Below are 22255 nucleotides of genomic sequence, written 5' to 3'. Positions count from 1 at the left end.
CATAGAGTGCAGCAGGGAGATGGACAAAGAGCAGTTGATTCTGAGTTTCCAGCCGCTGCTCAAAAGGCAACGGTGGGCAGCGGCTGGGAGGGAGCAGGTCTGACACCTGCTTGGAAGCAGGCAGGTCCCTCGATGCAGCCAAAAACTCAAGTCATTTCAGGGTCCACCCGGATCCTCCGAAACGGGGACACCCCAAAGCACTGATCACTTTGGAAAGCCCTGCCTGCCCTTCTGTACTCCTCTCCCTGCCCACGGGCTGCTGGCGGGATTTGTACGGCGCCTGGCATGCAGGCACCTTGGCTTGTCTAGTCCGTGTTTCGCTCAAATTAATAACCAGGCTTAATTTATTATATTAGTTCTGTGCGTCTTGGAGCATTTGCCAAAGATGATGACTCTCGCTTGCCCCAGCACAGGGGAAACCGAGGCTAAGACAGCTCCTAGCAGGGATCCACAGGCACACATCTCCACAGCTTATACGTTGCAGGTACTCGGAGCAGCCCCAGGACGAAGAAACACCCCAGGTCAGGCACCTCTTTCCATTAGCCCCTTTCAGGCACAAGGCAGACCCATAAAACTGCCAGTTTTAACTCAAGGATGCAGTTTGAGGAGGAAAAGGACAACTGAAAGCAGTGACCGCACGCCCGCTGTCGCCACCAGGATGAATTCATGCAACCAAGCCCAGCAAAGCAAAACAAAATCAGCAGCACGGTGATTTATGGGCATGGTGAAACCACCACCCTCCCCGCCTGGGTCTGCCTCTCCCTCTCCAATGCCCCCGATCCATCTGCTTCTGCAGAAGTTTAGCTAAAATTAAAGGAAATTACTCAGAAACGTTCACTAATTACTGTTTGCCTGCCAATCTGGAAAGGTATCAGCCGCTAGCGCAGAGAAAGCAGCTTCCAGTCACAGGAATCAATTGATGTTTTCAAGCATCCTCTTCTGCATTCCTTTTTTTAAAGCCTTTCCTTGCTGAGTATCAGACCTGCTTATGCAAGGCTCTAACGCAGCTAAAGCTTCTTAGAAGAGGTTTATGGACCCGCGGCTGACAGAGCCAGATGTCTTATTTACACCAGGGCTGAAGAAAGGCGGGGATCAGGCCTCAGATTTAGTTATCAGGGACAGAGGGGCAAGGGCAGGCAGGTAAATCGCATCTTGCAGCTACACTGCTCAGGTTCTTCCCATCGAAACACCAACTTTGCTTTTTTAGGGATTTTTTAGGGCGTCAGATCAGAGCCTCTCAGGAGCATCCGATGTATTTCCTATCTAAGGCTCTGTGATTCAGAGGAATTTACAATTAGTTATTATTTTGGCTAAAGCTCTCAGGTCATCATTTGATTTCACTGCGCAGCATTGTCTGCAGTCGTGTTTTAAAGAGAGCTCTTGCAACGTGCAGAAGACTCAGCCGGTGCAACGATTTCCAGCTCAGCTTCCCCTGCAGCCGGGTGGCGGTGGCAGAAGCAGAAACGGAGCCCTGTACGAGTCACTCCTGGGAGGCAGCCGCAGCCGGAGGGCAGGGAGAGGGCACGGCTGAAAGCCATGGCTGCTGCCAGGGCTCCTCGAAGCTGCACGGTGCCCGCTCTGCCAGCCCCGCACATCACCCGTCACTGCAGACCTCCAGTCAGCCACCTCCAGCACAGTGCTAGAGTTCATGTTTTCCAACCTGTCTTTAAATGAGTGTTTTAAACCCAAAAAAAAGCTTGGTGAAGGATGCTTCCCTACCCTCTGAAGGAGGGGTTTCTAGCCCAGAGGTGGAAATCCCTGTGCTGGCAGTACCAGAGCCCTCTCCAAAGGCTGGAGGACAGCTGAGTAGGCTGAGAAATGACATGGAAGGAGACAAGACCTTGCCGCTCCGCTTCTCAGTGGGACGAGAGCCTGAAGCACAAGTAGGTGTGAGGCCTCTCTTAACCGGCCTGGGTCAGGCAGGGGTTAGTGCTCCCCAAACACTAAGGTGCCATTCCCACCTCCCGCTGCAGTAAGACACTGTCAGCACATGGGTTTGAATTTCTCCAGTGCCCGGGGAAGTCAAAGCGTACCTGGCTCTTTTCCCACCTGCTTAGGGCAATCTCCGGTTTCAGTCCTTGCTGCCAGAAGACATTGCATGACAAAGCGACCCTGCCAGCACTCCTAGCTGCTCGCTCCCTCAGCCAAGCAAGCCAACCCTGCCAAGCAAGAGCAAGAACTGTTAACAGGATTTTCCACCCCTTCTCTGTTCTGCTGCGTGCAAATGCTCCTAATTCTGCAGAAACAGGTATTAAGCACCTGCAGCCAAAAGAAAGCGCTGAACCCATCTCTTAAGGTAGCTGCCCGAAGCACTGTGCAATGGTGAAAGGAAGGCTGACACCTTGATCATCCCCTTCATAAACTCGAAGCCAAGCAACCAGTACCGTCTTGCACAAGAGTCCGAGGTGATCTGAACCCAGATGAAAGCGTGTATGGTCCCCAACTTCTTGAGGGGCTGTAATAAACCTGTGAGACACGCAGCCATATGCAGGGAGCGTGGGGGGGTGGAAAAAAGACATTTCTGAAGAAAGTACAAGGCTGCACGAACACAGAAGAAGCAGGCATATATAATGGCGTTTTTATTCGTAACACCTTTAACTTGGACTGCAATTATTTCAGTTTTTAAAGTTAAATTCGGGCAGCAATTGAGGAAAAAAAAAACAAATAGTCCCTGTGTGCACAAACAATGCAGCTTTGAATAATACATGATAAGTTTATTTCATATTAACATGAACAGTAAAAAGTGGACATTTGACGGGATTTTACTTCAGGTTCTTTTCTTTATTCCTCTATTGTGTCCTTTTTGCCAGTCTCTTGTCCCTCAAATTGTGGATACTTTGCCTCAACATCAGCCCAAGTTAGATAACCGTTTGCCAGGTCACGAATGATGGCAGGAAGTTCAGAGATCTGCAAGCAAAGCCACAAAGACATGAAACACGAAGCCATCAGAATCAAGTTGCTCTCTTGGATACTTGGGGAACATGGGTCATTTTTACACCAGCAACAGAGTAGGTGCAAGGTATCTTCCTGCACAATCATTTTTGGGGAGAAAAAACCCTTAACTAGGAGGACACAGTCCTTAAAACACAGTCTGTGTCATCTCGGCAGACTGCTCAGTTATTCAGGGTGACCCATGAGGGAAATGCCACTGTCACTGTGGTGGACCACAGTTCATCCCTGGCAGTGTTATGTTACAGTTTTGGAAGGGAAAGAAAATAATACACACATCCAAAAGATGTTGTAAGCCAGGATTTAGCCAGGCCCTATTTACTGTAAGACCAACATAAAAGAAGCTGCCAATTGCCTTTTCTTTGCTCCTCATATCACTCTGTCACAGTGCGAAGGATCAGCTAGAGAAACTAGAAAATTTGCAGAAATTGAAGGGTAACAAAGTCTCGTCCCTGCTGCTCAGCAGTGAGAGGTCGTCCAGGTGCTACAGAGACAGATGGGTGCCCTGAAGAGCCGGCACTGCCTGTTACACTGAACCACAGCCGCCTCAGTAGCCCCAAGCAGTACAGGTGCTTTCGTACGGAGCGGAGCTAGAACAACTCAGCCTCACACATCAGCACTAACTCCTGCTCCTACAGGAGGCAAACCGCGTTCCTGGGAGAGAAGAGCACAACAGAGGTGCCGAGACTGCATGTCCACAGCTCTGAGCAGGTTCTGCTCACAGGCGAGACCACCACGGGGAGGTTTGCTATTCCGGTCTCTGTATTATGGCTGTACTAGCAGAGCATGCTTAGGGCAGGTGTGGCGTCTGGACAATGCCTCACCAGCTTCACTGGTGCTGCACAGGCAACACCAGCAAGAAGCAAGCTTTGAGGAGTTATGTCTCTGCTGTGCTCTGCCAGCCAGCCCGCAGTAGGCAAAGATCTTCTGCATTTTGGTGCCTGTGGATTCAGAGGAGCCCTGCCTTTGAAACCCAGCAAATGCATTTACTCAGCAGCCTTCACTCGGAAAAAGGCACTCTAAAGAGCAGTGCAATCAGCACAAGGCATGGCTTTCAAGTAAGATCAACACCTCTGCATCCCAGGAAAACAAAAGCCTCTCCTCACTTTAGCAGCAGGGCCAGCATCTTCTGTGTGACCAGTCTCTCTTCCCTGGGGATTTCTCAGAATAGCTAAATTGCCTACGAGAGCTGGAGGCAGCTCCCGCATAGACCAGAGTCATTGCTGGATCCGGAATCCAGCAAAATGGATCATTGCTCTCAGCTGGAGAGCAGCTAATGCTCTCCCCTAGCCCGTAAGAAACAGACTTGGCTCTGTCAGCAGCCAAACCCGCCTGCCTGCCCTTTACCTCAGCTCGGATCTGGCGCATCGAGTCGCGGTCTCTTAGGGTGGCAGTGTGAGGCGTCCGGTTAACGGTGTCAAAGTCGATCGTGATCCCGAAGGCCACACCAATCTCGTCAGTCCTGGCATAGCGCCGGCCGATGGATCCAGAGGAATCATCCACCTTGTGAGAGATGCCGTTCCTGGTGAGTGCTTCAGCTGCAAGACGCAGAGAAGGGGGGATCACCAGGGTTCGTTACATACTCAGCAGGCAATGAGATCCTAGCAGTGGCCTCCCACATCCTCACGCACTACCTGAAGTGAGGCGCCATGCGTCCTGGTTTCAAGCAGCATCGGAGACCCTCATTTTTATTTTGACAGAAGATCCAATGTTCCAGTCCTTGCCAAGGCTACAAGCTCACAGGTACACCACTACTCTCGCAGCTCTCCGCATTGCATCACTCGACTCTCACGCAAAGAGCAAAGTCACCGACTTCTTCAACCTGTCATTACAGTCCCACAACTCTGCTTTAACTCAAAAACACGCCAGCCTTACATGTGTGCAGGGGCATGTCCAGCATGGGGAGGCGATGTCCGCAGCAGAACTGATGCCAACAGCAAAAGGCACTGTCTGACATACAGCCTATGTTCTTATCCTTCACATATTCACTTTTAGATGGTATCAGTGGGCATTTTGACAGAATGCTTGGAGGCCCAGCAGCTCTGGGACCAATTCAATAAATTAGCTGGCCAACAAGAGCAAAGAAAAGAACTTTATTCAAAAAAAAAAAAACAAACAAACAAACAAAAAAAACCAACAAAAAACCCCATTGCTCCTGACACCTTCTGCTAAGCAGTGGGAAAGATTTCTTTTTGACACAAAAGGAAAAAAAGAAATGTCTTTTACACTGCAAACCAACACATGGAAGGGCAGGGAGTTGGGTTTTTGAGGCTAGACTGAAGAGTTTGGTAGACACCCAAAGCTGACTGATACCAACCAACTCAGCTGGTTTAGTTCAATGTCTCTCCCTTTGCACGTGTGAGAGCCATGTGATCCCAATGCTATTTTCTCCCTGTAGCACTGAGGAAGAAACCTCTCTTCCCAGTGCACATCCCCATTGGAGCCACAGTGCTTAATACACTTACATAATTCCTTGACAAAAGGCATGAATTCCTGATTCTGGCTTAGAGGAAGAACGGAGCACTTGAACGGTGCTACAACAGCTGGGAAGCTGAAGAACTAAGGAAAAAAGAAAAAGCACAAATAAATACAAGTTTAATGGTTAGGCCAGATTCTTAGGAGGTGAGAATAAGCTCTGACTGAGGTTGGAGGCAGGGTGACTATTCCAGGGGAGTAGCTGGCCTTCTGTAAGACATTAGCATTCAGGGCTCCAGCAGTAACACCTCACACCGCTGAAGCAAGATTGATTTTCTCCAGCTGTTTTCCACTCCCCCTTCCCTCCTGACAGCTAAACGTTGTCCCACCAAAAGAGGTCTAACCAGAGCCCTCCCTGAAGAAAGTTAATCTCATTTGAATTACAGAAAAATGAAGGGTAAAGGGGTCTTTCCAGGAGATTTAGTCTTATGCACAGTCTAAAGGGAAGACTTCTCACAATCATCTCGCTGCCTGTTTGATTCCCACAGAGACTCCACACACATGAGCCTCCACGCACACGGAGCATATGCAGCTCAAAGGTTTTCAGAACCCTCCACAGACACCCTCAGAAAAGAAAAATGTGCCAAAAGGAAGGGGGGAAAAAAAAAAAAAAATCTTTCCTGGCAATCAGCAAGGCCTGTAAGGGTACAGAAGTAATGCAATTGAGACGTACCACAATACAGAGCAGCCCAGGCTGCATAGAAAGTAAATGGGTACTAGAAGGAAGATAAGTCCAATATTTTAGACTTCATGAGCAGTTTGTGATTGAAAGTCAACAGTGCCCTGACTCTGGGCTCCTGAATCCTGTTCCCCCCACTCACAACTGTATCACATCCTGTGGCAACCAGAGGCACTAAAGAGCGCTGTTATTTTTCTTTTCTATAAACACAGTCTAGCAGCCAGAAACAACGAACAGGAACCAGCATCAAGTTTACAGCCAGCTTCCCATGGGCCACCAGCAATGGTGCAGAACATCACAGTTTGGGCACTGGCTGGAACAGGCTGGCGGCCTGTATGTAACACCCACTTCCCTCTGGCCCCTGCTACAGCAAAGTTTCGGGCCAAGATTTTAGGGATGCCCAAAATCCCAAAATCTGATTGGTGTCAGAGAAGGCTGAATTTCATGGGGGACTGAGGAAACAGTTGTCCATCTTGCTGCATAGAACTATGATTCCAGGAAAAGCAGCAAAGAGAGAGGAAATAAAACACTGAAGAGATGCCTTTCTCTGAGTGATGGAACATTGCCAAGTGTGAATCCAGAAGGAGGAATTTCTCACCCCCTTGCTAGTAATACAGTGAGAGCCTCATGCACACGCAGCCCCAGAATGCTCCCAGTGCGCATGTATAAATGACACGTACGCTGGCAAAAACAGTAATTCAACAGCCCACCTAGGTTTTCCCATCTCTACTGTGTATTGTGCACTCTTATTTTAGTCCTTTCCCTGGATGTTAGGGAAAGGCAAATGCTTGCAGCTGGTTTTAAGCTGAGGGCCAGCCACAGGAAAGCTCACCGTTCTCTGCTCATCTCCTTCCCGGATGTGGAATGTGTGTTCAAACACTGTGTACATGATCCTCCCGATACCAAATGAGGGTTCAATTACATTTGGGATGATTTCTTCCACTGGAATACAAAAGAACCCACGTCATCATTAAAGAAGAATTTATACACAAAAAAAAGATGTGTTTACTGAAGCTGCCTTTCTGCTCAGAAGTTCTGATTACATGTAGCTGAGCACATGGAAATAAAAGGTTAAACATTTCTGCTCTAAATACAAATACCTGAAGTAGAGATTTGGACTTAGTCCGCATACAGAACATATTTACGCTGTAAATAACAAGTCAGGGCCCCTTCTCTGGCCCTGAGAGCAAACAGCACAGCACAACTTGCATCCACACAGATAAACCCTCTTCCACTTCACCACAGCAAAGCCTCATCCAAACTGTTCACTGGGAACAGTCCTCGCTCCACACCAAGCCACAAACTATGTCCAGGCATTGTCTGGGAGAGTGCTATTTGGCATAGACCAAAACTGTGCCAGGGAATGTGCTAGCAATTAAACAGCCTGGACGATGGCAGGGTAATGCTCAATCCCTGGTCCACTTCGGTTTAATGTACAGACACAGCCTCAGTATCCAGCAGTCTGAGCAGAGAAGCATGAAGCTTCAGATCCAACTCAAACTCCAGCAAAGACTCCCTCTGTATTCTTGGGTCATTCAGCTGCCTGCTTCAGTGCTGCTCCCCTCCCTATTCTCCATCCCCCTGCAATGTATTACTAGAGCGGGAAAGAACGAGGATCAACTAGTCAGTGCTCGCAAGACTTCTCAGGAGACGTGATGTGCTACATTATTGTATACCCATCATTCTCTCCAGTCCTTGCCACACATTTGTCAAAGAGGCTTTTTCCTTCTTCTCCCCTCTGTGTACAGAAGGAGCTCAGTGGACAGCTGCCCTGCTCAGACAGTGCAGCTTTTTAGAAAAAGCCCAGATAGCAACTGGAGAAGAAATAACAATTATAGGCATCAGCTGCTTTTGAAAATCAAGGGTAGAATCCAGCTCTCCAGCACGGCACCCTGACTTGCCTCCCACTCTATGTGCCTAGAGAGCCAATCCTCCCCAACTAAGCACCCAACCCAGGGTGGGACTTTACCTTCCAAGAGGATGGTCTCGTTTTATTTGTGCATTGACCAACCAGTTTTCAAGACAAGAGAGAGGGAAACAATAAGCTTTGCCTCCTGCTTGCAGACAGCAGCCAAACTGCCAAATGCACAAATTTAAAGGAAAACCAGCCACTGGTGTTCTACTTGCTGGCCCCCAGCAATATTACAATCACTAACAGTTACAACTTCGATTCCTTCTTTGAAGTTGTGACAAAGCAAAGTCTGGCACAGCAGCAGCATGTGCTGACTGAAAGACACCTGGACATCTCAAAGGCTCAGCAGCTGCAAGAACAAATACATTCTGCACATGCTACAAGTTGCTCTACTCCTTCCTAGGAGCATTTATCATGTCCCCAACCTAGGGCAGGATGATCCACTAGTTACAGTATGAACTGGGGAAAAATCTACCTCAGACTCCAGCTCTGTCAAAGACTTCCCAAACGACCTTGGGTGAGGCGCTTACAGAGCTGGCTGGAAAGACAAGACTTCTTTGAGGAACTAAATCCATGCATTCTGGAAAGCCACCTTCTAGCCCCATTTCCCACATTAGGACAAAAGCCCTGTGGAGATGCGGTCGCTGACCAAAGCTGATATGATCATCAACTACCAGAGGAACTGGCTGGACTTGCCAGCTTAAAGACCCCTGTCAGCACGGCAGCCTGGCAAGCTGGCAGATGCTGGAAGACTTGACTCCAGGCAGTGGAGGGACAACAGGAGCTCTGAGCACAGAGATCTGCCTAGAGCCCTACCAACAGACTGCCACAACCCACCTACTGCACTACAATGGACTGGAAGATGAAAGCTCCCAAAGCTGGTGCACCTTCCCCAGCTCCTCTATCTTAGTTCTGGTTCTTAGCACCACGTGGGACCTTACAAATCCCAGAATATGCAACTGAGGCAGCATGAATGTAATACGCCCCCCGAAGTCTATTAAATGGGTTACTGAACAGACCAGGCAAGAAGCGGGCAGAGAGGCCTGCATCAATGATCACTGAAATCCCACTGCTGTCTGAAAGCTTTCCAACTCTCTTAAATTGTCAAATTTCAAGGAGATAACATTTGGCATTTTTCCTGTGCCACTGTACAATACTAACAGGACAATGCAACTAATGAAGTTCACATTCAAGGTGTATCCTGATCTGCCTCTTATTTTTGATGATCAAACAATAAAGATACAAATTTACCATGTAATGTTTTCTGAAATCTCTTCACAGTAACCATGTCCTTTGTTAATTTAAAAGTTTTCCCTTCAGTTTCAACAGTGAATTCCCTGCAAAGGAAAAAGAAGTTACTTAAAAGCTACAGCAACAAATAAACAAGTTCTATTTCCTTAATTGCGTCGGTTGGTTGACTTTAAGAGTGGGACGACAGAAGGCAGGGCAAATCCCACAGATCAGAAACATGTGGCATACCCATTAAAAGAAATTTACGTTAATAATAAAATTACTACATCTACATTAAAAGCAACCATCTTCGTAATCACAGTGAACTTAGTTGTGGTTAACAGCCTGAAGCAAACTCAATTAGGAAATGGAAGAATCTCAGGATGAAGCACATACACCAAAAGACAAAAAAGGGAGGCACACAAAACAGGCACTCGCTGCAGACCGTACATCTTGTCGAGTGCATGGACTTCTCCTGAAAACTGAGTTGTGTCAGAAGGCACCGTGCATTTTCACAGATACCAAAGGGGAGGATACAGCACCGTTATTTTATTGCTTATTTCTAAAGCTTTTGGTATTATGGTCTTCTAACTACTTTCTCTCGCTCCTTGCTAACTTGCAACTAGCACACACTCCTTGCCAAGGAGAACTTAGGCTGTATTGACCTATCCCACTGACAGGAAGCAAATGTCTTTTTTATTATGCGTCCTAACAGAAAACTGCTGCTGTAAACCTGAGGGCTTCACACCATGGATTTATACAAACATAGTTATATGAAAGGCAGGTCTAACATACTGACACTGTCAACGTGTACTCAGCAATGGTACCCTCCTTGCTGAAGCATTCAGGCTGGTGTAATACAAAAACCAGCATGTTCAAGACAAGTGTGACCTGCATTTGGACCTGATACCAAATGGGTTGAAGTTTATAAAGGCTTTGCTCTGAATGCAGCTACAACCGGATGCTGAGTTTAAACACGGTCATGATTTGCAGTCCACTATCAATTCAAACCCAGGAAACTACTTATAACTCATCTATTGGATCATTTCAGTGGGATTCTGGATGAACTAAGTTCACTTTCTTCTGATTTTGAAGTGTGTACACATCACGGTATTCTGCAATAGTTTCTCTCCCCATTTTGATTGCTACTGTTTTTTCTACACTTTCATATTCATAGAAATGTAAAAGAAATAAATCTTAGCTCAGAGGAAAAAAAGAAAAACAAACAAACAAAGATGTAAATGTTACCATTCTGGAATGTATTCATTAATCCTACACCTTGTACCATTTCAAGCAGGAAATAAAGTTTATTTTTTATTATTGCACCATTAACCTTCTCATAACATATACACCTGTTGGCCTGCTTCAGCCAAATTTGACAACTGTAGAAATCTCTCACATTTTCAATTCCTGCATGCGTTAGGAATACAGGCAGACAGGTTGAGGAAAAACATACAAACTGCTGCCCCAATAATTCAAAGGTTGTAACAGGTCCTAAAGCTTATCACTAAACACTAGAGGACACTCACACAAGTTTTGGTTCTCATTTAACTATTTTGTTCCATCACTCACAGAATTATTTGATTAATTTTAAAATTAAGTTCAAAACCATCTGCCAGTCCTGGTCAATTCTCAAACCAGAGTAGGGAAGCTGGTAAACACTTCCCACTTCACTGAGGTGTCTGTCTTATGGGATGATGCTACTAAAGCCAGAAGCTCATTCCCACGCAAATAAACAAATATTTGAATGGTTACACATTAATGTGCGTATATCAAGAGATATGCTGATGGATGACCAGCACTGACTTGGCAGAAGGGACAGCACCAAAACATTTCAGATGATCCACTCAGTCTACTCTCAGGAGGAAACTGGTTTCAGGTGGCTCAAATTGATCCAGCAGCACTTTGGGAACCCTCATCAGAGGTGTCAGAGAAGGGTACCACACACACACTGCCAGCTCACCCTTTCTCGTTGAGCAGCTGCTCCATCTCAGTGATGTAGCACTCATCACATATGGAAAGGTATTCCATCACCACCTTTGCATCCTTCTTATAAGCTTTGCCAATGGCTCCCTTATTTGCCTCAAACTGAACAATGTTGACTGTTCTGTACAAGGCAGTTAAGGAGTTTGAGGTGACAGAAAGCAGGGCCTGGTTCTTTTGCTATGTCAAAGCTAATTGCTACACAACACAAAGAAATCTCCTCTGCTACTGGATTAAGGAACTTCCCTTCAAGAGAGGAAAGGAACAAAAAATACTGAAGGGCAGAAGGTCACAAATTTTGAAAGAATACATCTTTTTTTACAAGTACAGCTAGCAGCAGAACCATAGAATGACATGGAGTGACCTGGGATAGTAACCCCACATTCACATTTAAACCACACTTCACAGTCAAAACACAGCCTAGCATTAAGCTAGAAAAAACCAAGCACAATAGTAAATCCCCTTTGCCCACCTGAGTAACGTCACCCACATGCTCAATTCTTTGCAGGTTACTTCCCAAAGTCATGCTGGTCTGTAGCTCTAGGTTTCCCTGTTAAATTTACAGATGTAACTTAAAATAGAGCTGCACGGCTCTCCAAGACATCTCACTGTCAAATCACTTTTCACTTCAAGAGAATGCGGTTTGTTCTGAAAGGATATAGGTTCTTTGAGAGGCTTCTCAGCTATAAGAGGAACTTTGGTGGCACGGGCATGGCAGGAGAGGTCATAGCAGGAACGATCAGCACAGCCAACAATCTCAATCCAACCCTGAAAAAACAAAAGTGGAAGCTTTCACCAACTCACTTTTTTGTCCACTTAACCATCAAACATGTTTATTCACCCTTAAGCCCTCCCTGCTCCCATGACTGTTTTTTCTACATAATTAGCTCTGTTACAAAAAGCAGTCCTCACTCGCTAGCTGCTCCTTCATTTGAATGATTCCATTTGTTTCCAGAGGAAACGATCAGTTATCTAACCAGTGCCTGTGTTCAGGGCCAGGTTTTCCACATGGCTTGGCAGAACACAGCACTGTGCCAATAGCTTGGGGCTGGGGCCACAGCACACAGTCCTATCATTCACATGCTACAGGCGCACGAAGACATCATCCCTTCGGGGCTTTAGCACTCCGTAAGTACGGAATAGACAGCAGGCAACCAGCCACATTAGAATGGCCAGAAGCCTGGCTTATGAGCTAGTAAGACACCGATCATATGCAAGGGAAGCACTTCTTTCAACATTTCAGTATGTATGGCAAGGAGGAATCTCAAAACACCATTCACACACAGAGGATTGATGAAGCCTTCCAACACTTGCAGCAAATCCAACCACCACCCGGATTTTCTAAAAGACAATCCCATATAAGAAAAGGCACATCAGTTGCTTTCCATTCACTCCATCACATCAGCGTGGACATACAGGCAGCCAGGTGCTGTGTGGTTTTCCAGTCTGCAGCAATATAGCAGGGTGTCAGGAAAGGTATGTGAATAGAAGAAATCCCTGTGCTGGAAAAACCATGGTGTTCCAGAACATCTTGGGGAATTTTTACACAAATTAAACCATTAGGATACTACGGCTACTTCTCAGAAGGTTTATGTAATAACTTTATAGAACGGATTTTAAACCATTCAGTGCAGTTAACTTCTTACTACTGAGTGCTGCGAGGTGGTATAAACATTTTTGGTCAGAGTTAAGTGACAAACCAAAGCGTGAGTCTAGCTCACAAGGTGGTTTTGTCATGCCCCTGGGATTGCTGTCCTCACCTCTGGTTTAGGCCGTTGGACATACTGCTCTATGAGTGTTGTCCTGATCCATGACAAGGCTTGCAAAGTTTATTAATCTTATTTACATGGTGTGACCCACACACGTCCAGCCTGTTTTGGGCTGGCTAGAAAGAGAGGCTGTGAACTCATGGAAGTCAGCTCTCTACTTTCAGAGGAAGTCATTCCTTCAATCATTTCTACAGGTCTTTTCTATATGAAGACAAATCACTCATCCAAGCTGCAGGATTTTTTTTTCTCATCTTAAGTTGGGTGGAATTTTACTCGCTGCTATTGCTCTAACTAGCTGTAATGAAACATCACTAGTGATAAGCCTGTTTCAGCTCCTTAAAAGAAAAGAAAGAGAGAAAAAACAAAACAAAAAAAAAAACCAAAACAAAACAAAACCAAAAAAACCCACCTCCACATGGACAAAAACCACCAACCACACAGAACCTCCTCAGCCCTAGGTTGTAGGAGGTCCTCCCTGCCCATAAATAAGGCTGTCTGAACCATCTGAAGCCTTGACCTATTCCCTTGGGCTGAGCATGCTACCAGTTTGGCTATCAAACTGGTCAAGGCCGTAGATGGGGTCTACTCATATAAGGGTCACTGCAATGTCACGGGCTAACCCCATAGACCTCAGCATAACCCCTTCAATCTTTCAATCCTTCATTGGAACTAGACCACACAGTTCTCTAGATATTTTCAGGAATCTGCACATCCCTGAGACTCCTTGGAAAGGCTAACCAAGGAGAAGAACACGTGCTTCACTACACGTGAGGGAAAAATAATGAAATGACTTTTTCTTTTTTTTTTTTTTTTTAACTCAGATTTGACCTAAAAAGCAGATTCTGTACCCTTAAAGAGGGGAATGACTTCATAATCAATACAGTCTAGTTACTATGCCTTCTAATAAATTTCTTTTGAAACTATCATTCCAGCTGATACACTTGGCTGAGACTTAACTGAAGAGGCTGAAAGCTCTCCAAGAGAATCTAAAATGAGTCTAAGAGCCTTGCCCCTAACTGCCTACTGCTGGTTTACCTGAAAGAAAAAAAGACACATTTTTCAAAATCCAGCCAACAATATAAGAGAAAAACAAAGCACCCAACAAGGGCTGAACTGAAAAGCTCTTAGTGACTCAGCAGGAAGATAAAAAAATCCTTGGGAAATTTTTCTCCCAGCACCAGCTGAACGAACTGGCAGGAATGAACTCTCATTTCTCACAGCTAAGTGGGAAAGGAAGAGCAAGCATTCTAGCAGGAAGGAATCTGTCCTGGAATAAAGCCTCCAGCAAAACAAATCCTTGCCCACTGTTGTGACAGGGGTTATACTCTTTGGAAAGCACCGGGGCCTCTCCTTTAATTCCAGATGAAATTCAACTAGCACAATGTCCACAGGCAACTTCAGGCTCCACCAAAGGATCTGAAGCATGGACCTACAAACAAGCAAGAATAGTTCATAAATTTTGTGCAAGCCCACAGCAGGGAGCTGACCTGTCCCCTTAGTTCTGGATTCAGAATATTTCCACTGCAGCGAGTGTGCTCATACCAACGTGGGGCTGGACAGAAACATCAGACTCAAAGCCCTAGTTGTAAAAACCAAGAAATAAAACAGACCCCCTTCTCACACCACCAACAGATCTGATATGGAGTGCCACTTGCTGTTTCACTTTGCCACTTACATACGATGTTTTGGACTCTGCATCCCAGCAGTCACAGGCATAATGAGCCATCTCATTCTCCATATGCTGTCGGAAGCGCAGCTTCTCTGAGGATACACCGACCTTTGTAAGGAAGAGGTAGATTCTGCCAATGAAGTAACCGAGAACGGAGTTATTGATCACACCCTGGAAAGGGAAAAAGCAGGAAGAAAAAACACACATAGACATTAATTCCTAAGGAAGCAGAGTCATGATTTGTTGTACTTCTGCAGACAACCTGACATGTTACAGACAGAACTTCTTGCAGCTGCCTGTGATAAAGTACTATGTTTCCCCTGAAACTATTACATCTTTTCAAATTCACCTAGTGCCACTGGCAGTATCTCCATCTGAACAAAATAGTAAGTTATTATTACTCTAGGACTCATCACTGTCTCTGAAGATCACCTACTTGAAAATACATTGCTGTATCCACTAGTGCAGTCACTGGTATTACAACAGTGCATGGGAATCGCAGTTATGGCTCAGGACCCCACAACAACTGTACCCTACAGTTCACAGATGCAATACAACAGGGGAGGTGTTCTTTTTTTGTTTGTTTTGGTTTTGTTGTTTTGGATTTGGGGGGGGCAGTGTTTTGGTATTTTTTTATCTGGTGTTTTGGTGGGGTGGAGCGGGTTGGTAAACCTACTCATTCATAATTTGCATGCGTGGAAAATCAGCTAGTGAAAACCCAATGTGCAAGCCACATACTGATGGAGGCCACCAGCTGAGTATTAGATTCCCAGTCACTGCTGAGCTTTTGGCAGATACTAGTATTCCTTACTGTTCCTCTCCCATTAGCTAATCGTGAAGCTTAACCTCCACCCACTACCCCAGCACCACCTGCAGCCTTTCACTACTGATAACAAGGGTCAGGCTTGGATCTCAGTCACACTGATTCACTGAAGAGAACTGACTCTTAAATCTGGGAGCAAACCCCAGCTGGCACCAACACAGCAGTTTGTAATTTAGCCTTGAGAGCCATATTCAGAAGAGCAAGCTCCATGTGCTTGCAAGAGGAATGTTACCTGTTGGACAGCATCTCCCAGCCGCATTACATGGGCGGACTGCCCGCTGACCTGGGCCTTGGAAGAGTACAGGAGGATGTTGAGATCTGCCACATTCTGAAACTTGGGGTGATTTTTCTCACTGGGATCCACAAAGTGCTCTATTTCTGCCATGGTGAATTCCCTAACGGAAACAGAAACAACCATGTGTATTAAATATCTTAGGTGTTAGCCACAGCCCCTCTATATATTATTACGCTTTAGCCTCTCACAAGCAAGTCAGTAGTTTAAAAACATCCACAAACCCAGAGCCAAGACAATGTATAGACTGGAACATGAACCAGTCTTGACACTGGATTTAGTTTCATCTTCAAATTCCTAATAAAACTTTCTACAAATTCATCTAGAGATCTCCAGGCCATGGTTATCACCACTGTGATTCAGAGCAAAGACCTTTGGAAATACTTCCAAAAGTTCTCTGGAGTTTTTCCAGACTGCTGTGATGCCCATATTAGAAGTATACACTTCCTACAGGGTCAGTGAAGACTAATCCACTGATTAATACAGTAGCCTTAACTCATATTAGAGGTGCCCAAAACAGGCAGGTGAGGTGATAATTTCTTGAAGATAATGATACTGCTACATTCAACAATGGTGTACATTCTGTTTTAAGAACTTGTCTTTAATACATCTATACTCATACATTGATTTTCAGCCTTCTTGCTTGAAATCACTTTACATTGAATTAGCTTATTATCAAGAACCTTTAAAAAAGCTCTAGGTAATCATTAACCTTAAATCACAGGCATCAGGATGTAATTTGCTATGATAGCATAATTACACAGTCTCCAATAAATGTGCCACAAGCGTATAATTTATATTTGACTGAAAATGCATTTCAATGAGAAAAGTTCTCATTTCCAGATGTGCAAGAGAGAACAGGAGGACTGAGAAAATTCCAAAGAGTTCCCTTAGTGCTAATGATGCCACTGCCTCTCACTGACGTTTATGGCATCATGTTAATCAATTACCAAGTTTACAACACATACTGCCTGTGTGTACAACAGAACCACGCTGACTGTGCATGGGAGCTCCTGTTCCAAATTAGACAGAAGAGACTTCTGTTCAGAACAGTGCAGTTAAAATACAGATATTATCCCTAACGAAATGCAATAATCACTTTTATCCTGAGACAGAAAGCTTTGAAAGTAATTCTCAATAACCCTGAGCTTTCCTGCTTGACTGATCTTGGGACACAAACACATGGCCCGAGTCAGGTTATCTCCCAAATTCCTCTCTGTGGTAAGTTGCAGAACTGCAGAACTGAGACAAGGAAATACTGCTGCAAAATCAATCACGTTTTGATTCCAGGTTTCAGTTTTAAAGTAAATCGCATGAACATAATTAAACAAGCAAAGCTGCATGTCCTGTAGAGAACAAAGCTACCTTAAATATTCATTTACATTATGATGGAAGCCAAATTTTCTTAGTAAAATTGAGTTTAATCTAGGTGTTTCTAATACAACAGCTATTTCAGAGATCCTACTGCTCACCAGCGAGGCTTAGATAGAATTCTGTAGTTAAAACCTTAACTAAATGAGTTCTTTGCCCGTGAACGCTGAGACTCACTAGGCACATTATCAGGAGTCCTCTGGAAGAAAGCACTAGTGTGAAACAATCATGTACAAACACTGGAACAAAAGGAAGGTGCTACCTGCTGCCAGGTACCCTTCTGTTGAAAGAGGAAATTTGCAGTACCTCACTCTGATAAGGCCGGAGCGAGGTGAGATCTCATTTCTGAAGGAATTTCCAATCTGGGCAGCAGCAAAAGGCAGTTTGCCTTGGTTAAACTCCAGAAGACGTTTGAAGTTGAGGAATATTCCCTGTGCAGTTTCTGGCCTCAGATAGCTGAAAGAAGACAGGGGAGAGGAAAATTCAGGAAGATAAAAGGGTGGGGAAAGCAGTGAGAAAGAAAAAACAGTTACTACAAAATTTAAAGGTGGTACTTTTTCTCTTGAGTCTTTTAGCTCCAGACACAAAACAATGAAGCAACAGAATGAGGGGAAAAACACAAACAAACATCAGCTGCAGCCCAAACACAGCACTCCATAGTTACTCCCAAAAGTAAACTGAATGACTTGGCTGCTTTTGAGATGCAAGCATGGAATGGAAGGAGATGTTTGAATGAAATACGGTGGCCAGTTACATCATGGAGGTCGGAAGGAATGTACCCTCCTTTCCTTTCCTATGTAGGCCTGAGATGTTCCAGGCTGCTTACAAACGAGGGTTTTGCAGACAAACCATGACTACACCTCTGCTGTTACACAAACTGTGAAGTGGCTTTAGCGTAAGGCCCCTACAACCCCTACGGTGATGTGAGACTTCCACAGAGAATACCACTTACACAGACTATTTCATGTACTACACTGGGGAACACATACAACATGTATCTCTAACCCCATCCCAGAACATACGCAAGGACCACATTCTCCACTCTTCAACAGGAGTTTCAGTTTTAGTTTTGGAGACCCTAGCTCAAGACAATAGCCTCCATATTCTCACACACTAACTACAAACACCGAGTAAATGATGCTACCACTGGATCACCCTGCTAAGCAACTTCATCCTGAAACAAGTACGCTGAAGCAGGTTCTCTATAGCCATAAAGTCGCTGACAATTGGGGAGCCAACGTTAACTGGCTTTATGGAAACAACTCCAACCAGCAAGGGCATAGCTGTGATCCACATCAAGTATTTTTGTGATTCTGCAATAGCTCCTTGTTTCTCCTACCTTTCACCAAGAGTACAAGGAACGCTAAGCTGCCAGAGAAGACTGGGACTGAAAGGCAGGGGAAGGTTCCTCAAGAAGAAACTGTACATTTCAATCCTTTTGAGACTTCATTTTTGTTCCAAGCGATGCAGAATATGAAGAAGGGAGAGTGTAAGCAGAACGAGATTAGTACCTACCCAGGCATGTTTCCTCCAGGCCCAATGGAGGTCTTGAACATCAGATTGAAAGAAACAGGAGGCGACAGGTCATTCCCAGTGATAGGTGATTTCACGTTGTAGTTCACAAAGAGATCTGCAAGTTCTTGCTGGCCATAATTGTCCAACTAATATCAAAACACAGGAGAATTCATTTAATTACTAGACAAGATAACAGGAATGCATTATGTCCTTTTCATCTTTTACTGAGCGTGATCCACAGCTCTGAATCACCTGCCCAAAATACTCCCTTTTAACCTAAATTTTCAAGCAAGCTAAAGTTTGAAGCGATGATAGAAGAATACACTGCACATCTGCAAACCCGTTATAGTAACACAGGTCCACAATTCGGTCATATCACAGAAAGTCTGAAGTCTAGATAGAAATGCAAGCATTGAGCATAGAGTGGGTGTAAAGCAGAAAAAAATCATTGGGATTGCATCACCTCCCACCAGTAGCTTCTTTTGAACAGTTTCAGCTAAAACATGGGGAGCAGTGTGTTGGGAAGGAAAAAAAAAAATACAGCAATGAGAGAGAAGAAAGCTAAAATTTCTGCAGTGCTTCGTCCACATTCTTTTCTCTTTCTTCTGCTGCATGAAATGCAATATTCAAGCTGTGCAGTAGATGCTCTCTTTTAGAGCTGTTCTGCATTTTAGTTAAATAAAACAAATCTGCAGCACAGGGCTTCTTGGTGAAAGATTTTCCACTTGCTCTGAAAACAATTTGGTAATGACTGGATGCCTTCACAAGTGGGATAATGTCAGCCCCTTCCAGGACCCCACCTTCCCCTTTCTCTGGGAGAAGGGAATCAAGCAGTAGGAGAGTCACAGATGTAACTGCAACGTAACCACACAAGAGCTGTAATTTCTGGCATTGTTTTGTGCCTTTATGTACTAGCCTTTTGCATATGTACATTTAAATGTAGTTTTTAGACTTAAGTACCGTAAGGGATCTATGTTGAACAGTACAGCAATGATTTAACACTCAAGTTTAAAATCAAATGAGCTGCTTCTAGCATGAATTGTCATGATCCTTCATATATCAGAGAAAACTCAAGACAGGAGAAAAAGAGTTTATTAATAGAGGGATTCCCCTAAAGGATGGTCAAAGTTCAGTATTGTAGTGTGGAAAACCTAATGACAGCTGCTCAGTGATTCAATACACTGAAAAAAAAAAAAGTTACTCTTTCTGGAAGGAAATACTCATTCTGTGCATGGCTGTTGAAGCATTTATCCTAGAAGTCATGAGAAAAAAACATTAAAAACAAAGTAAGAAAAACAAATAAAAAAATAAAGGCAAATGTCTGTACAGCTGCTCAGGAATGTCAGCCTGGAGCACCAACCATTCTCACGGTAAACACAGGAAAAATCTGTGCAGGGTGCTAGAGACAGAGGAACAAATCTCAAGTGCTTCAAAGCCAAGACAACTTTAAAACATACCAATTCAGTGCTGAGGTGATTCAGAAAAACCCTGACAAAAGTCCTCATCTGCCTCTCTTCCTTCGTATCGTAATCCCACAGTGAGGGATTTACAAAGGTAAAGGGCAGACTCAGAAGAAACAGGCTTTTTGCCAGGGTGTGAAGTGGAACACAGCGGACCAGCTCCAAGGACAGAGCTTCAGCCCTACCAATCCAACATTCAAGAGACTAATATAATAGCAAATACTCTCCAAAATAGCAGAAGGAAGGAAATACGATTAACCAGCAAGTTTACAGTATTTGTCAACCAGTAAGCTTTCAGTATTTAGGAGCACGTACAGCCCGACATGTATCTCTGAGGTAAAGACTTCTGAGCATCTTCAGAGACACAGAACGGACACTGCCTCTGGACTCGGTGCATCGCACTTCCTCTGTTACACACACATCCCTGAAGCGTTCACCTCCCCACGCAGGCACCTACCTGTGTTAGAACATTTTCCATTTCTGCCCTTTTCTCTGCTGTGCACTTCTTATCAGACATAAGCTTTTGCAGGTGAGCTGTAAGCAAGAAAAGTACCTAGTGAGTTTATACTGCAACCCCATCACCAACCCCAATCTAAAGCTAGACAAATCAGGAGGATCCTCCAGCACGAGCATAAGCGTATGTCCACCAGTTGTCTTGCTAGTGTCTATCAGGGTAATTCCACTCATGTCATCAGGGCAATGGTGACCTACACTGAGGAGCTGCACCAGTTTGCTGTACTGGTGTGCCACAGGGAAAACAACAGGTCCTTACCTAGTTTCTTTCCACTACTCACTCCTCTAAACCCAAGCAATGGCTTTGTAGTCCCTTTCTCCTTATTTTCTTCTATACAGATGGGAAATTAAAAGCAACGTCTGATCCTGAGCCAGCAAGGCTAATTTTATCCAAATGCACTCAGAGGCACGTACTAACTTGGTACAGTAGGGTTAGACTGCATTCCACTTTAAAGCACAACATTCTCCATGAGATACAAAGGCAGACAGTGCTGCCAAGACTTCCCACTCTCATTTGAGAAAAGCAATCTGACTTTGTAGTGGCAGTAACAGCAGGTGGCTGTTCACCACCGATGGGCTGCAGGAGAGACAGGGACACTCCTGTTTATGACGCTGTTCAGTGTGCAAAGTGGGTAGAGGTTAGATGGGCTTCTTTTGGGTTTTTTTAATAAAACAAAAATTCTAACTCAATATTATGAAAACAGCTTTAATGCCAATATAGATTGTTCTACATACTTAACTTCCAAGGAAAAGGCTAGAAAACTAGGGAGTACACCCACTTAAACCTAGAGCGGAACAATCCTTCCTTTCACAATGGAGCTGTACATGAAAAAGTTGTCAGATAGGCTTCTTATTTCTAAAATTCCTTCATGTGATTTTTTGTTTGTTTTTTAAACAAATTTTATCCAATTACCAGAAAGAAGTATGAGGACTTTGCAAACTTAAGAAATGCCTTAAGTCTATTTAGCATTCCCAAAAGCCAGCTGAGTTCCAAGGTATACGAAAGTCAGCAGCTGCCGTGTAATTGACCTTTGCATAGGGAAAGCATGCTCTGTCCCCTTATATCGTCATTAAATCGTTTCTCAGTTCTGAACAAAAAGCAACTGAAACTCAAAAAAACTAAGACCAGAACATGGTAGAGAACAGGAACCTTGTTATATAGGGAGTTCTCAGCTTAGACAACACAGTAATCCTTCATGGCCTGATGACACAGGATTTTATAAAAAGTGACCCAACTACGGTTTTACTAGAGATTCTGTACGTTGTTTAAGATACTAACCCAACATTTGGCTGGAACTGAGAACTTATGAGATCTTTTGTATAATATGATTAATGAACTACAAACACAAGTATGAAAGACTAGCTACAATCAACTGGCCTTCCTTGAGAAAGATACTCTTTTCCCGTGTTTGTACCACTGCAAGAAATCCCCAAGCCCACCTAGCCTTGGAACAAAAGCAAACCTTTTAAGAGATGATCAGCACGAAAACATTCCCCATTTTTCACATCTTTCACCATGAAGTCAGCAAACTTGTCTACATGGCCAGAAGTCCTAGAAAAGATGATACAAAAACAAACCATGAAAGCTGCCACCAGACAGCCCCGGGTACTGTGT

General features: G+C 44.5%; 1 protein-coding gene across 1 annotated transcript in view; it reads right to left on the bottom strand.

Moving 5' to 3' along the window:
* Nucleotides 1–2561: 2561 nt before the first annotated feature.
* Nucleotides 2562–22255, bottom strand: part of GARS1 (glycyl-tRNA synthetase 1) — a 28835-nt gene continuing 9141 nt past the window's right edge. The window contains exons 5-17 of the mRNA XM_075144283.1: nt 22104–22192; nt 20585–20661; nt 18668–18813; nt 17459–17608; nt 15722–15884; nt 14673–14837; nt 11884–11996; nt 11209–11349; nt 9267–9352; nt 6936–7045; nt 5415–5508; nt 4297–4487; nt 2562–2907 (exon numbers count right to left, since the gene is read on the bottom strand). Coding sequence (XP_075000384.1) covers nt 2782–2907; nt 4297–4487; nt 5415–5508; nt 6936–7045; nt 9267–9352; nt 11209–11349; nt 11884–11996; nt 14673–14837; nt 15722–15884; nt 17459–17608; nt 18668–18813; nt 20585–20661; nt 22104–22192 — 1651 coding nt within the window. The 3' untranslated portion in view covers nt 2562–2781. The remainder of the gene's footprint in view (nt 2908–4296; nt 4488–5414; nt 5509–6935; nt 7046–9266; nt 9353–11208; nt 11350–11883; nt 11997–14672; nt 14838–15721; nt 15885–17458; nt 17609–18667; nt 18814–20584; nt 20662–22103; nt 22193–22255) is intronic.

The sequence above is a fragment of the Calonectris borealis genome, chromosome 2, assembly GCF_964195595.1.
Source record: "Calonectris borealis chromosome 2, bCalBor7.hap1.2, whole genome shotgun sequence".
Lineage (NCBI taxonomy): Eukaryota > Metazoa > Chordata > Aves > Procellariiformes > Procellariidae > Calonectris > Calonectris borealis.
This window is presented reverse-complemented; position numbering and strand designations above follow the sequence as displayed.